Source organism: Apteryx rowi, unplaced genomic scaffold (genome assembly GCF_003343035.1).
Source record: "Apteryx rowi isolate R43461 unplaced genomic scaffold, aptRow1 scaffold_651, whole genome shotgun sequence".
NCBI lineage: Eukaryota > Metazoa > Chordata > Aves > Apterygiformes > Apterygidae > Apteryx > Apteryx rowi.
The window spans coordinates 242,289-254,933 of NW_020450929.1; the positions used below are offsets into that span (position 1 = coordinate 242,289).

At 65.6% G+C, this 12,645-nt stretch overlaps 2 protein-coding genes across 2 annotated transcripts in view; one reads left to right on the top strand and one right to left on the bottom strand.

Moving 5' to 3' along the window:
- The window catches only part of CHMP1A (charged multivesicular body protein 1A), a 7,067-nt gene extending 1,245 nt beyond the window's left edge, over positions 1-5,822 (top strand). Inside the window, exons 2-7 of the mRNA XM_026084844.1 lie at positions 27-134; positions 1,261-1,338; positions 1,781-1,927; positions 2,344-2,472; positions 3,034-3,221; positions 4,049-5,822. Coding sequence (XP_025940629.1) covers positions 27-134; positions 1,261-1,338; positions 1,781-1,927; positions 2,344-2,472; positions 3,034-3,221; positions 4,049-4,070 — 672 coding nt within the window. The 3' untranslated portion in view covers positions 4,071-5,822. The remainder of the gene's footprint in view (positions 1-26; positions 135-1,260; positions 1,339-1,780; positions 1,928-2,343; positions 2,473-3,033; positions 3,222-4,048) is intronic.
- A 1,297-nt stretch (positions 5,823-7,119) lies between these two features.
- Positions 7,120-11,335, bottom strand: DPEP1 (dipeptidase 1). The gene is made up of 9 exons (XM_026084845.1): positions 11,144-11,335; positions 10,427-10,559; positions 10,160-10,310; positions 8,903-8,972; positions 8,519-8,695; positions 8,348-8,432; positions 8,178-8,253; positions 7,851-7,986; positions 7,120-7,293 (listed from the first exon to the last, which is right to left on the bottom strand). Exons 1-9 carry the CDS (start codon positions 11,333-11,335, stop codon positions 7,120-7,122), a joined length of 1,194 nt encoding a protein of 397 aa, XP_025940630.1.
- Positions 11,336-12,645: the final 1,310 nt, after the last annotated feature.

Here is a 12,645-nt window from a genome sequence, read left to right on the forward strand (position 1 = left end):
CCCTCCCGCTCTGCGGCGGGGCCTAGCGGGGGCGGCGGGCGGGCCGGCCGGCCGGGCCGGGGCCTGTCCCGGTCCCGGTGCCGGCCCTGAGGCTGTGCTCTCCTTCCCTTGCAGACACGCTCTTCCAGCTGAAGGTGAGCGCGGCCGGCTCGGCGATCCCTCCGGCAGCTCTTCGCCCCCTGCAGAGGGCCGCCCGCCACTCCCGGGACACCGGGGTTTCTCTCGCAGCAGCCCCGTAGCAGCGCCTGCCGCGGACAAGGGCTCTGCTGCCCTTGCGGGTAGTTTTCCCACTAAAGGGACACGGCCCAGCCCCTTGTGGGGGGCAGGAGGAGACCCCCGGCCTCGCCCCTCGGGGGAGAGGGGCAGGCGGCCCTCGCCCGAGTCACGGCGGCCTCCGGCAGTGCTGCCGTTACGGCTGGGCCTTGCCTCTGTGCTCCGAGGGCGTCGGGATAGGCCGTGCTTGGATGAGGTGTTAGCAGCAAAGCGCTGTGAGCTCCCTGGGGCTGGATCAGCCTTCTGCCAGTAACTGCATTAACGTTAATAGGAGCCTGGAGATCACTCTTTCCCCCGATCTTTGCTGACAGAGAGGAAGAACGTGCAGGGTGTTTAAAAAAAAAAAAAAAAAGCCACTTTTCCTAGGAAGAGAAGGAAATCCTGACTTGCAGAGATCTGCCTTCAAGAAAGCACCGGGATGCTGCAGCTCGCTCTCTTCCCTGTCGTGGGAGCCTCGCCGATGCCAGTGGCTGCGGGAAGAGGGAGCCGTTTAGCTAGATTTATCCTGCGGTTCCCATCGCGCTGGGTCAGACCAGGCAGGCTGGGTTGGGAAGGGCGTTCCCGGGTGCTCAGCGAGTTCCTGCCTCACACTGCTCTCTGCCGTCGGGCGCTCCCTGGCTAATCGCTTTCTGGGAAGTGGGAAAACATGAACCTCTTCGTTTATCATGTGTTCTGGGAGTATCCAGGCCTTGGGGTCAAGATGTCGAGCTCTTTCGCTAGCCTGCACAGCCGGAGGGTCAGGGCAGTGACACTGCTCGGGTGGAGGGAGCCAGCACTTCCCTTAGAACTTGCTGCCCCCACCCCACCCCTCCAAATCAGCCGGGGCCGTGTCAGCGTAGCAGCGAGCCTGCGCACAGGTGCCAGCCCGCCGAAGCGGCTGCTGCATGCTCTGCTGACCCCAGGCCTCTGGGCAGCCTGGGACCTTGTGGATCTGTGCTGCTGGTGACCCTTTTGTGTCCTCACACTAACTCATCGCTTTTGCTCCAGTTCACAGCAAAGCAGTTGGAGAAGCTTGCCAAGAAAGCCGAGAAAGACTCCAAGGCTGAGCAAGCCAAAGTCAAAAAGGTGGGTGAGAGGATGCCTTGTGCGCAGAGCCGCTGGCGCGTTCCGCTGGGCCTGGTCCTCCAAGTGAGGCCCTTTCGCCTCTCGCGCTGCCGTGCCAGTGCTGCCAGCCCTCGTCGCTGTGCGAGCAGCTGGAAATCCTGCCTCGTCTTCTGCCTGCTGGGTGTGTACCGTTAGGCCCTGGAGGGAATGGGCAGCCTTCCCTCTCCAGTCCTTGATGCGTGCCAGATTGACTTCAAAATGTTTTAAGTCCTGCCTTGTATGCTGACTCTGTCAGGGATGGATGTCGTGCATCACTGGCGTCACTGAAAGGAATTCGATCCTTTTCCAAGGGTGTGTTCAGTATACGGGTCACGCAGACCTGTTTTCTTCTGTCAGGCAGAAATGCTTGTTTATAAATGTGAAGTGGATTCTTTGTGCAAACAGTGGCTCTTTGCTCTTCCAGGCTCTTCAGCAGAAGAATGTGGAGTGTGCTCGTGTCTACGCAGAGAATGCGATCCGCAAGAAGAATGAGGGGCTCAACTGGCTTCGCATGGCTTCCCGAGTGGATGCGGTGGCCTCCAAGGTCCAGACGGCTGTGACGATGAAGGGGGTAAGAGCCTCCGTTGCTTGGGCATGGGGCTCTGAGGCTGATCTGTGCACTGCAGAGAGCAAACGTTGTTTTCTCCATTCTTCTTGCCTACCTCTAACCATCTCGGACTTCTCTGTCCCTGGACAAGAGTCTGATGAAGCCCTGTACTTAGTTCAGAGCCTCTGAAACACCCAGGTGGGTGTCTAGAGTAACTGTGGGCTGTTCGGCAAACCTGCAGCCAGGCTGAGCTTCCCATGGGACTGACTGGAGAGCTGACGGCAGCGCCTGCTCGTGAGCAGGCAGAGCTTGTCCTGTCTTGTAGCACTGGAGGGAGCATCAGTAATGCTGACTTCTCTCTCACTGGGCCTGGGTTTTACTTTCAGTGGCGATGACTTCTTGCTTTTGAGGAGCATCCATAAAACAATCTTTTCTTGCAGGTGACGAAAAACATGGCTCAGGTGACCAAGGCCTTGGACAAGGCTCTGAGCTCCATGGATCTGCAGAAGGTGTCCGCAGTGATGGACAAATTTGAGCAGCAGGTTCAGAATTTGGATGTTCATACATCGGTAAGTGCTGGTGGCCTCAGAGAGGTCCGTGAGGGCTGGAAGCTGCCGGGTTTGGGAGGAGGGCTTTGCTCATGCGGGATCTGTGAACCGCAGTGTCATGCTGCCTCCGAGGAGAGAGCTAGGTCTCGGCTGTGACTCGGGCTTGCAGAGCAGCACTGTGTTCCCCTTGGGGGCTCTAAAGTACGGCAAGGTACAGGAAAACACTTGTGTTGTTCATGCGGTTCTGCTCTGTGTACGGGAGACGTTGGGCAGGACTAGACTCTGCTGCCTCATGAGGAAGGCTTTTGAGACAACTTAGGCAGAAAGGAGGGAAGAGGCAGGGTCACTGTCCCTGCGTCATAGCTAGAGGTTACCCAGACTGTGTCTGGCAGAACTAGACCTTGCGCTGTGTCTTTCACTGTAGTCCTGCCGTCAGGCTTGAACCTACGGAGACCGTTTGGGTTAAGGGGGCTGATGGCTCATGAGGGGCCTGCAACTTGTTCTTTGGGTGAAGAAGCTGGACGTGGGCTGGGCCAGGCGGTTTTGCTGGTGGCATGGCGTGACAGGCTGTCTCCATTGCAGGTCATGGAGGACTCCATGAGCTCCGCTACCACGCTGACCACCCCGCAGGAGCAGGTGGACAGCCTCATCGTCCAGATCGCAGAGGAGAATGGCCTGGAGATCATGGACCAACTCAACCAGCTCCCCGAGGGTGCTTCGGCTGTGGGGGAGAGCTCAGTCCGCACCCAAGAAGACCAGCTCTCACGAAGGTTTGTTCTCTCCCAGATCCTTTGCTGTGTGTCAAGGCAGCTTCAGTTCTTCCCAGGGATCCTGCACCGACAAAAAGGGAATGGGTTTGCGCATCGCAGGAGGATGAGCAGGTGCTGAGCTCCCTCTGGACTCTGGCACGCTCAGGCAAGCCAGAACCCTGCAGCGCTCACCAGGCAGCCTCCATGGTGCTTGGGTAGGGTGCAGGAAGGCAGGGTGGCCATTTGGGGCTGTGGCCACCAGGGCCTGGAGGCGGAGGCGGCTTCTGGCACTGTGTGGCGGGCGCTCGTCAATTCGGCACAGAACGGTCTCCCCCTGCTCTGTGCTCACCCTCGCGCAGCTGCTGCTGCTCTGGGAATGCTTGGCACTGACCTTCAAACAGCTCCAGGAACAGGCTGTCTCTCTGGAACTGCCCCAGGAGAAGCTCATGAGCTTCCTCTTCCCAGTCCCTCTCCGCCGCTCCCCACGCAGACACCATTGGGGTCCATCTGGGGACAGCAGCGAGCATCCGTGTGCTGCAGGAGCCCTGGCCTTGGAGGTGGGAATGGCCCTGGGAGAGGGGCCGGGTTGGCTGTGGTCGTGAGGCACCCAAAAGAGAAGCCGAGAACACTTGCTCTGCAGCACCTCAGCTGTGTTGATGAGAGATTGCTCCGACAAGCACAGGCAGTCGGGGCTGTGCGCTCCAGGGCAGGATCTCTTGCATCTCTGCCACGGGAGGACGGATTCTGGGCAAATATCTTCTCTGCGCTCGCTGGCCGAAGGGTCTTTCTGACTCACGGCTGTTTCCTGCTGCTCTCATGTCCCTTTCTTCTTGTACTCTCCCTTCCAGGTTGGCTGCCTTACGGAATTAAGGTCTCCCGTCATCCCTGCGGACTGCTGCCCCACACTAGTTGTGTGTGGGGGCGGAGGGGGCCCTGGGACTCCTTCCCCACGGCCTCTGCTACATCCTTGCTCTGACCTACTAGCCAGGCAGAGCCGACCAACCCCTCCTTCATCAGCACGTTCCCAGCCCTGCCTGGCTCTGGTTAGACTCTTCTTTTACGGTGTGATGCTGGTGACTTCTCCCAGAGCAGGCAGAGATCCTGGCGGGGGTTTGCTGAGCAAACGCAGCCTTGCTCTGGCCTTGGAAAATACTTTGCTGGTTCTAATTTCAGGGTGTTTTTTGTTTGAGGAGTGCTGCCGATTTCTCACAGCATTCCAGGGCTCTGGATGAGAGCAACATGCTGCTCCAGATCTAACACTAAACGAGTCTTTCTGGAGGCTGGTTGCAGAGTCTCCTCGGGTGCTGGTGCCTGACTCTCCTCCCTGTGTAGCACACTTCTTTTTACCTGTTCTAGACTGGGCCTCTGAGCTGTGGGCAGCCCTTTGCTAGGGGCTCGCAGCAGCTGACTTTACACGGAGCAGGGAGAGACCTCTGGGGTTCTCTTTGCGTTGCAGTTGGCTGGGAAGGGGACTCTGACCTGGGCTGTCTTCCTGCCTACGGTGCTTCTGGGAAGGTTAGTGCCTTGCAGGAAGGTGTGGTTGTGCCATGGCGTCTCTTCCCTAACGGTGACCTTCCCCAGCCATCATTACGCGGTTTATAGCCGTTGGTTAATGCCCCGTTTGCAAACTTCACCTTGCCAATCGCTAGCTCTTTGTCTTGGCCGGCAAATCTCCCTGGATCTCTGCCACAAAGTGACCTTTAAGATGTTTGCCCTGCCCTGCACAAGCACGTGTTTGCGTGTGCTCGAGTACAAATCCACACGTTCATCATCTGCAACTGCTGAGCTGTGGAAGCGAGTTTTCCGGGCTGTGACCTCCCACATGGCCTGCTCCAGGCCTGACATCCAGCAACTGGGACTGGATCACAGCAGCTCCCACCCCTGGGCTGGCAGCCATGGGGACAACAGCCTTCCCCAGCCTCGTTCCCAAATAACCCCCAGCCGGATGGGTGTGACGGTGAATGCCAAACCGCCGTGGCAGTGTGTGTGCCTGCGCTGTCACCTGGCTCTGGCTTGCCCCTGGGGTCCCGCTGCTGCCGTTTCCTCTCCGCTGTCCCCCACCTTTTCGGCTGATATTGCTGTGCTGCGGCATGGCGCCGCGCGTGCCGACAGCGCCGAGCTGTGCTGTGTGCAGCTCAGGCTGTGCGGCCAGTCCTGCTGCGGCAGAGTGGGTATGATTCATCAGAGTTTTCTGTTCAAATAATCGTTTTTCAAGGGAATTTGGAGTCGTGCACAGCTGCTGCTTTGGGCTGCGCGCAGAGTAGGGCCCTTCGCTGCTATCAGCAGGGAAAAACAAGTGTGTGGGGGAAGGGAGAGCGGCCCAGTCCAGCCTCCGGTGCCAGCGGGTGCCCCAGTCCAGCTGCGTACGCCACCCTGCGTGCGCCGTGCGGACAGGACTCGCTGCAGCACCTTTAACAGAGACGCTCCTCGTTCTTCTGCTTATTTCTTATGAGTTCAGTGGCCTCAAGAGTGTTCTTCCCCTGTGCCTGCTGCAGCAGGCGGTCCTGGGCCGGGGACCGCAGCTGGTGCCGTCCCCCCCTGGAGCGTTGGCCCGCCTGGCTCCGGCTCCCCGCTGCGCTGGGAGCAGCTGCCAGGAGGCTGCGGGGATCCAGCAGCAGCCCAGCCCCGTGCCGTCCGTGGAGCCGGGGCCCGGGATGTGCCCTGCGGCCCCAGGGAGACCCTGCCTCTGAAAATGGTCTGTGTGATGTTTCCTGGGTTGAGTTTTTTTTTAAAGCTTGTTTCGTTTGCCTTTTTCTTCTTTTCCAAACCCCTGTTGATCGCCCTCTGCTATTTTAAATAAACAATCCCTGAATGTCGGTCTTGGTGCGTTTGGGGCTCAGGGAGGTCTCTGGGAGAGGGGCCGCGGTCCTGCCGGCTGCGGTGCTGCAGCGGCGAGGCGAGGCCCAGCCGAGGAGCTGGGGCTGCGCCAGGCTGGGCCGGGGCAGGGCAGCGAGGCCGCTTCCAGGGCGGGCGCCAAGGCGGGGAGGAGGAAGAGGCCGGTCCTGCTGGCGCAGCCCTCCCCGCTTCCCCTCGCCCTGCGGCAGCAACGCAGCCAGCTCGCCTTCCCCACCGGAGCCGCGGCTCCCCGGCGCTGGGACCATGTCCGGGGGTGGCTGAGGGGAAGGGGGCCCTGACGATGTCCTGGGCTGCGGTGCGCAGCGGGGCCCCGCTCCCGCTTCCCCTTGCGTGGTCGGGCTGCGGGCAGGAGCTGCCGTGGGCAGGAGCTGCCGTGGGCAGGAGCTGGGGCGGCCCCTCGCCGCCGGGGCGGCTGGCTGGTGTCTAGCTGCCTCCCCCAGCCTCGCTTTTGGGGTGCCCAGCTCGCTGCGCCCCTCTCTGCACCTTTCCCCTGCCCTCGGGGAGGCAGGCGGGGGGCTGATACCCCTCCCAGGTGTTTATCTCGCCGAGCGGAGGCTCCCGGCTTGCAACCGTGCCGTGGGGCGTTTTCTGGCCGGGGAGCCGGTCCTGCCGTCGGCACCCGCGATGGCAGTGTCGCCGGAGGGGGGACGTGCTGTGCCCCCACGGGAGGGCCTGGTGCTCCCGTCCTGCCGCGGAGGGAGATGGTGGCTTGTCGCCTCCCTGCTGCCGGCCGCCAGCCGGGGCCCCGTGCCGCGGCCACGTTGCGAGCGCTGCAGGAAGACGGCTCTCCTTCGCGAGCCTGTTCTCCCCGTGCCCGAAGCCGCCTCCGCTCCGAAGACAGGCTGTTCCCAAATGTGAGAGGAAATTGCTAACGAGACAATTGAGTAGCCAATTAATTAGCTAATGATTAATGTAAGCATCCTGCGGAGGCAGCCCCACAGCCAGCCCGGCCGCCTGTTGCGGCGATGCATCACTCCCGGTGCGGTCGCAGCTCGGAGCCGAGCCCAGGGAAGGGCTTCCCGGAGCGGCTCCCGGGGCGGCCGGCACCGCGGCTCCCGGGGCGCTAGAGCAGGGCGCCCAGCAGCAGCAGCAGCAGCGCCTGCGGCAGCGGCAGCGGCAGGCGGCGGGCAGGGCCGGCGCCGTTGGCGTAGCCGTAGCTGGTCCGGCAGGCGCCCTGCAGCTCCTCGAAGGCGATGGGCTCCTCGTGGGCGGCCGAGCCCCGCAGGGCTGCCTTCGTCTGCGGGCGGCACAACGCGCTGCCCCACGCCGCGCCTGGCGGCCCCAGCCCCCCGCGGCCCCGTGCCCCTGCTCGTCCCGGTGCCCTGCCTGCCACCCTGCTGTCCTGCGTGTCCCCGCATCCCCATCCCTGCGTCGCATTGCTGTGCTGCCCCTTGCGTCCCCGTCCCCTCCGTGTCCCCATGCGCCGTGCATCCCCCGCCCCATGTGTCCCCACAGCACCCCGTGTGTCCCCACACCCTGTGCATCCCTGTGCCACGTGTCCCCAAGCCCCACGAATCCCCGTGCCCCATGTGTCCCCACGCCACCCCATGTGTCCCCATGCATCCTGTGCCCATGTGTCCCCATGCCACCCTGTGTGTCCCCATGCCCCATGCATCCCCGTGCTCCATGTGTCCCCATGCCACTCCATGTGTCCCCATGCCATCCCGTGTGTCCCCACACCCCATGCATCCCTGTGCCCAGTGTGTCCCCAAGCCCCATGCATCCTCGTGCCCCATGTGTCCCCATGCCACCCCACGTGTCCCCAAGCCCCGCGCATGCCCGTGCCCTGCTCACCTCCTCCACCTTCCTGAACACGCTGAGCAGGTTCTCCGCCAGGGCCGCCTTCACCTCCGCCTCGGTCCAGCCCCTCGCCAGCAGCTCCGCCACCAGCGCGGGGTAGGTGGACACGTCCTCCAGGCCGGTGGGCAGCCTGCGCCAGCCGGAGCCGGAGCTCGGAGCCGCACCGCGCCGGGGATCATTCTCCCGCGCGTCCCGGAAAACCCCGCGGCCGCTCTCACCCCCGTCCCATCCCACCACGCTGGGGCAGCGGGGACCGGGACCGTGCATCCACTTGCATCGGCGCAGGCTCCGCGCACCCCCCCCCCCCGGTGCCTGCTTTACCTGGGGACCCCGTCGTAGTCGCCGCCGAAGCCGACGGCCCCGACGCCGGCCACCTTCTTCACGTGGTCCATGTGGTCTGCGGGCGCAGAGGGGCCGCGGTGAGCCGGCGCCGCAGGGAGACGGGGGAGCAGCCGGCACGGGATCCCGCGCGCCCGCGGCGCCCCGCTCACCCGCCACGTCGGCCAGCGTGGCCGTCTCCCGGCACGTCACGTAATCGTTGTAGAAGTTCACCATCACCAGGCTGCCGGTGGAGGCCTGGCGGGGGGGGGGGGAGAGGCGGCGCTGAGCCCCGGGGCCCCCCGCGCCGGCCCCGCCGCCCGCCGCCCGGCCCCGCCGCTCACCACCATCCGCAGCACGTCGTCGGGCACGTTGCGCCGGTGCGGGCAGACGCTGTAGGCGGACGAGTGGCTGAAGATGACGGGGGCTTTGGAGAGGGTCAGCACGTCCTTCATGGTCTTCACGGAGACGTGGGCCAGGTCCACGATCATGCCCAGGCGGTTCATCTCCTGCAGCACCGTCTGCGGGATGGACGCGGGGACGGGGTGGGCGAGGGGTTGCGCGGGGCAGAGCCGCGGGACACCCCGCACCCAGGGCACCGGCTCCTCTGCTTGAAAACCCGGCGCGGGGCTGGCTCCAGTGAGCGGGTGGCACGTGCCAGGGCTTGGCTGCTGCTCCAGCCGCTGCAGCCCGACCCCGTCCCCGTCCCCGTCGCTGCCCCCGCTCACCTGCCCGAAGGGCGAGAGGCCGTTGTGCAAGGGCGGCTCGCTGCCGGTGTCCACGAGCCAGTTATCCGCCCTGCGGAGCGGGGCAGCGTCAGGGCGTCAGAGCCCTTGAGCCCCTGCCGCTGCACGTCCCCGTCCTGGCCGCATCTCCCATCCTGGCCACATCCTCATCCTGGCCGTGTCCCCCTATCCCAGCCATGTCCTGATCCCGGCCGTGTCCCCCATCCTGGCCACATCCCCATCCCAGCTGCCTCCCCATCCCAGCCATGTCCCCATCCTGGCTGCATCCCCATCCCAGCCTCATCCCCATCCCAGCCACATCCCTGTCCCAGCTGCATCCCCGTCCTGGCCACATCCCCTGTCCCAGCCATGTCCCCATCCCAGCCTTGTCCCCATGCCAGCTGTGTCCCTGTCCCAGCCTTGTCCCCATCCCAGCTGCATCCCCATCTCGGCAGTGTCCCCATCCCAGCCATGTCCCTCTCCCAGCCGCATCCCCATCCTGGCCGTGTCCCCCATCCTGGCCACATTCCCCGTGCCAGCCGTGTCCCCATCCCGACTGTGTCCCCATGCCAGCCATGTCCCTGTCCCAGCCTCATCCCCATCCCAGCTGCATCCCCATCCCAGCAGTGTCCCCCTCCCAGCCATGTCCCCGTCCCAGCCTCATCCCCATCCTGGCCATGTCCCCCATCCTAGCCACATTCCCCATGCCAGCCATGTCCCCATCCCAGCCTTGTCCCCATCCCGACTGTGTCCCCATGCCAGCCGTGTCCCTGTCCCAGCCTCCTCCCCATCCCAGCTGCATCCCTGTCCCAGCCGCATCCCCGTCCTGGCTGCGTCCCCCATCCTGGCCACATCCCCCATCCTGACCATGTCCCCATCCCGGCCTTGTCCCCATCCCAGCCACATCCCTGTCCCAGCCGCATCCCCACCCTGGCCGTGTCCCCCATTCTGGCCACATTGCCTGTGCCAGCCGTGTCCCTGTCCCAGCCTCGTCCCCATCCCAACTGCATCCCCATCCCAGCCTTGTCCCCATCCCGACTGTGTCCCCATCCCAGCCATGTCCCTGTCCCAGCCACATCCCCATCCTGGCCGTGTCCCCCATCCTGGCCACATTCCCCGTGCCAGCCATGTCCCCATGCCAGCCGTGTCCCCATCCCAACTGTGTCCCCATGCCAGCCGTGTCCCTGTCCCAGCCTCGTCCCCATCCCAGCTGCATCCCCATCCCGGCCGCGTCCCCATCCCGGCCACGTCCCCCGCTACCAGGGGGTGCTGCAGCTGTGCGTGAGGGTCATGTAGCGGACGCCCAGGCGGTAGAAGGTGCGCAGGACGCCCAGGCTGCTGTCGATGGAGTGGCCGCCCTCCACCCCCATGAGGCTGGCCACCTTCCGCTCGCGGAAAGCCTGCTCGATGCCTGCGAGAGCGCGGCGGGCGCTCAGCCGGGGCCGGGGCGCGTTGCGTCCCTGCAGCCCCGCGGTGGCCGTGCCCGCGGTGGCCGTGCCCGCGGTGGCCGTGCCCGCGGCCGCTCACCGGCGCTGTCGACGACGCAGGCGAAGGTGTCGGGGTAGAGCTCGCACATGCGCTGCACCACGTCTATCTGCTCCAGCGTGCGCTTCACCGCGTCCTTGTTCTGCGTCTCGCAGGGCACGTACACGGACCAGAACTGCCCGGCACGGCACCCCGTCAGCGACGGACGCCCGGCGCAGCCCACCGCCACCCCCGGAGCCTGCCCGGCACGGGGCCGTCGGCAGCGCTGGCCCCGCTCGCACCCCAGTGCCTCTCCGGGGAGCCCTCGCCCGGGGCGGGCAGCTGGAGGGGACCCGGCGTGGCTCTTCCCACCCTGGTGCCCGGCTCAGCATCGCCTTCCTGGCACGGCACCCCCCTGCCCGCCCCGGAGCCTGGCTCCGTGTCCCCCTGCCCACCCTGATGCCCAGCTCCGTGTCCCCCTCCCTGTCCTGGAGCCTGGCTCCACATCCCCCTGCCCACCTTGGAGCCTGGCTCCATGTCCCCCTGCCCATCCTGGTGCCCGGCTCTGTGTCCCCCTGCCTGCCCCAGTGCCCAGCTCTGTGTCCCCCTCCCTGCCCTGGAGCCCGGCTCTGCATCCCCCTGCCCGCTCCGGAGCTTGGCTCCATGTCCCCCTGCCCGCCCCAGTGCCCGGCTCCGTGTCCCCCTGCCCATCCTGGTGCCCTGCTCCGTGTCCCCCTGCTCTCCCCACCGCAGTGCGGTGTCCCCAGCTGGCCGTCCCACCTGCCCTCCCACGTGCCCGCTGCGCAGCTTGGGGATGTTGGTGTGGGTGTCGTTGAGCAGCGTCAGGTTGGCCTCCGGCCGGCCCAGCCGGTTGTTGAACCTTTTGAGGAGCTGCCAGGGCAGGTCGTTGTGCCTGGGCGGGGGAGCCAGCGGGGGTAAGGGGGGGGTCCGGCTGCCTGCCTGTCCATCCATCCGTCCACCCATCCATCCATCTGTCCATCCATCCATCCACCCATCCATCTTCCTGTCCATCCATCCATCCATTCGCCCACCCATCCATCTGCCCATCCATCCTCCTGTCCATCCATCCATCCATCCATTCATCCATCCATCCATCCACCCATCCATCCATCGGCCCATCTACCTCCCTCTCTGCCCATCCATCCCCCGATCTGTCTGTGCCCCCCCAGCCCAAGCGGCTCCGGCTGGGAGCAGGGGGCAGGTGGCTCCCCAGGAACAGCCCCACCTGGGACCATGTCACCAGCCGGCGGGGAGCCTGGGGGTGGCCGGCCAAACCCTCGTTGCACCCGTCCTTGCTCAGCCCTCGCCCGCTGCAGGCCTCCCCTTCTGCGCCCCGGGGAGCCAGCCCGGCGTCCCCGCCGCGGGGACGTCAGCGCCGTGGGGACGTCAGCGCCGTGGGGACGTCAACGCCGATGCGGTGTCATGCACCTCGCGGTGGCGCTGGGGAAGTGCTGAACACACGGCGGGGGGGGCGGGGCTCCCACTTCTGCTCTCCTGCGTCACGACCCGCCACATCATCCGCCGTGCCCGGCCCGCTCCGGTTTCTAGCGGCCACCCTGTGCCCGGGCTGCCGCGCCACGTAGCCCCACGCCGGCCCCACGCCGGCCCCCCGGGCAGCGGCCCCAGCCGTGCTGGGGCTGAGCAGCGCCGGGCCCTGGGGGACCCCTCGGATGACCGGATCCGCCAGGGTGCCGGCAGCACGGGCCGTGCCGGCGGGCTGGGTGCTGGCGCTGCAAGGAACGGTGCCCACGGGGCCTGGACGGGGCTGCGGACATCCCTGAGGACACGACACGGCGGGCCGGTTTGCCCCGAGCGCGGACTTCCCCAGGCGAGCGCTGCTGCGGGAAGCCGAGGAGCCGCTCGCTCCCTTGGGAGAGCCTGGCCCCGGGCTTCCCAGCACCCTGCCCTGCTCGCGGCCCGGGCTGCACCTAGGGGATCCCCTGGCATTGCCGGCAATGCACAGCCCCGGGATGCATGGAGCAGGAATCCCAGTGGCATCGCCGGCAATGCACGGCCCTGGGATGCACCTAGGGGATCCCCTGGCATCGCCGGCAATGCATGGCCCCAGGATGCATGGAGCAGGAATCCCAGTGGCATCGCCGGCAATGCACGGCCCCGGGATGCACCTAGGGGATCCCCTGGCATCGCCGGCAATGCACGGCCCCAGGATGCATGGAGCAGGAATCCCAGTGGCATCGCCGGCAATGCATGGCCCCGGCACGCACCTAGGGGATCCCCTGGCATCGCCGGCAATGCACGGC

What these genes read in the sequence shown, in the direction of transcription:
- DPEP1 (XM_026084845.1), bottom strand. Translation starts at nt 11,335, where the DNA reads ATGGATGGACAGGCAGGCAGCCGGACCCCCCCCTTACCCCCGCTGGCT. An exon ending in GCGGGCACGTGGGAGGGCAG is followed by an intron (nt 10,560 to 11,143) that starts GTGGGACGGCCA and finishes CGTGCCGGGCAG; the next exon opens with TTCTGGTCCGTGTACGTGCC. An exon ending in CTGCGTCGTCGACAGCGCCG is followed by an intron (nt 10,311 to 10,426) that starts GTGAGCGGCCGC and finishes GCGCTCTCGCAG; the next exon opens with GCATCGAGCAGGCTTTCCGC.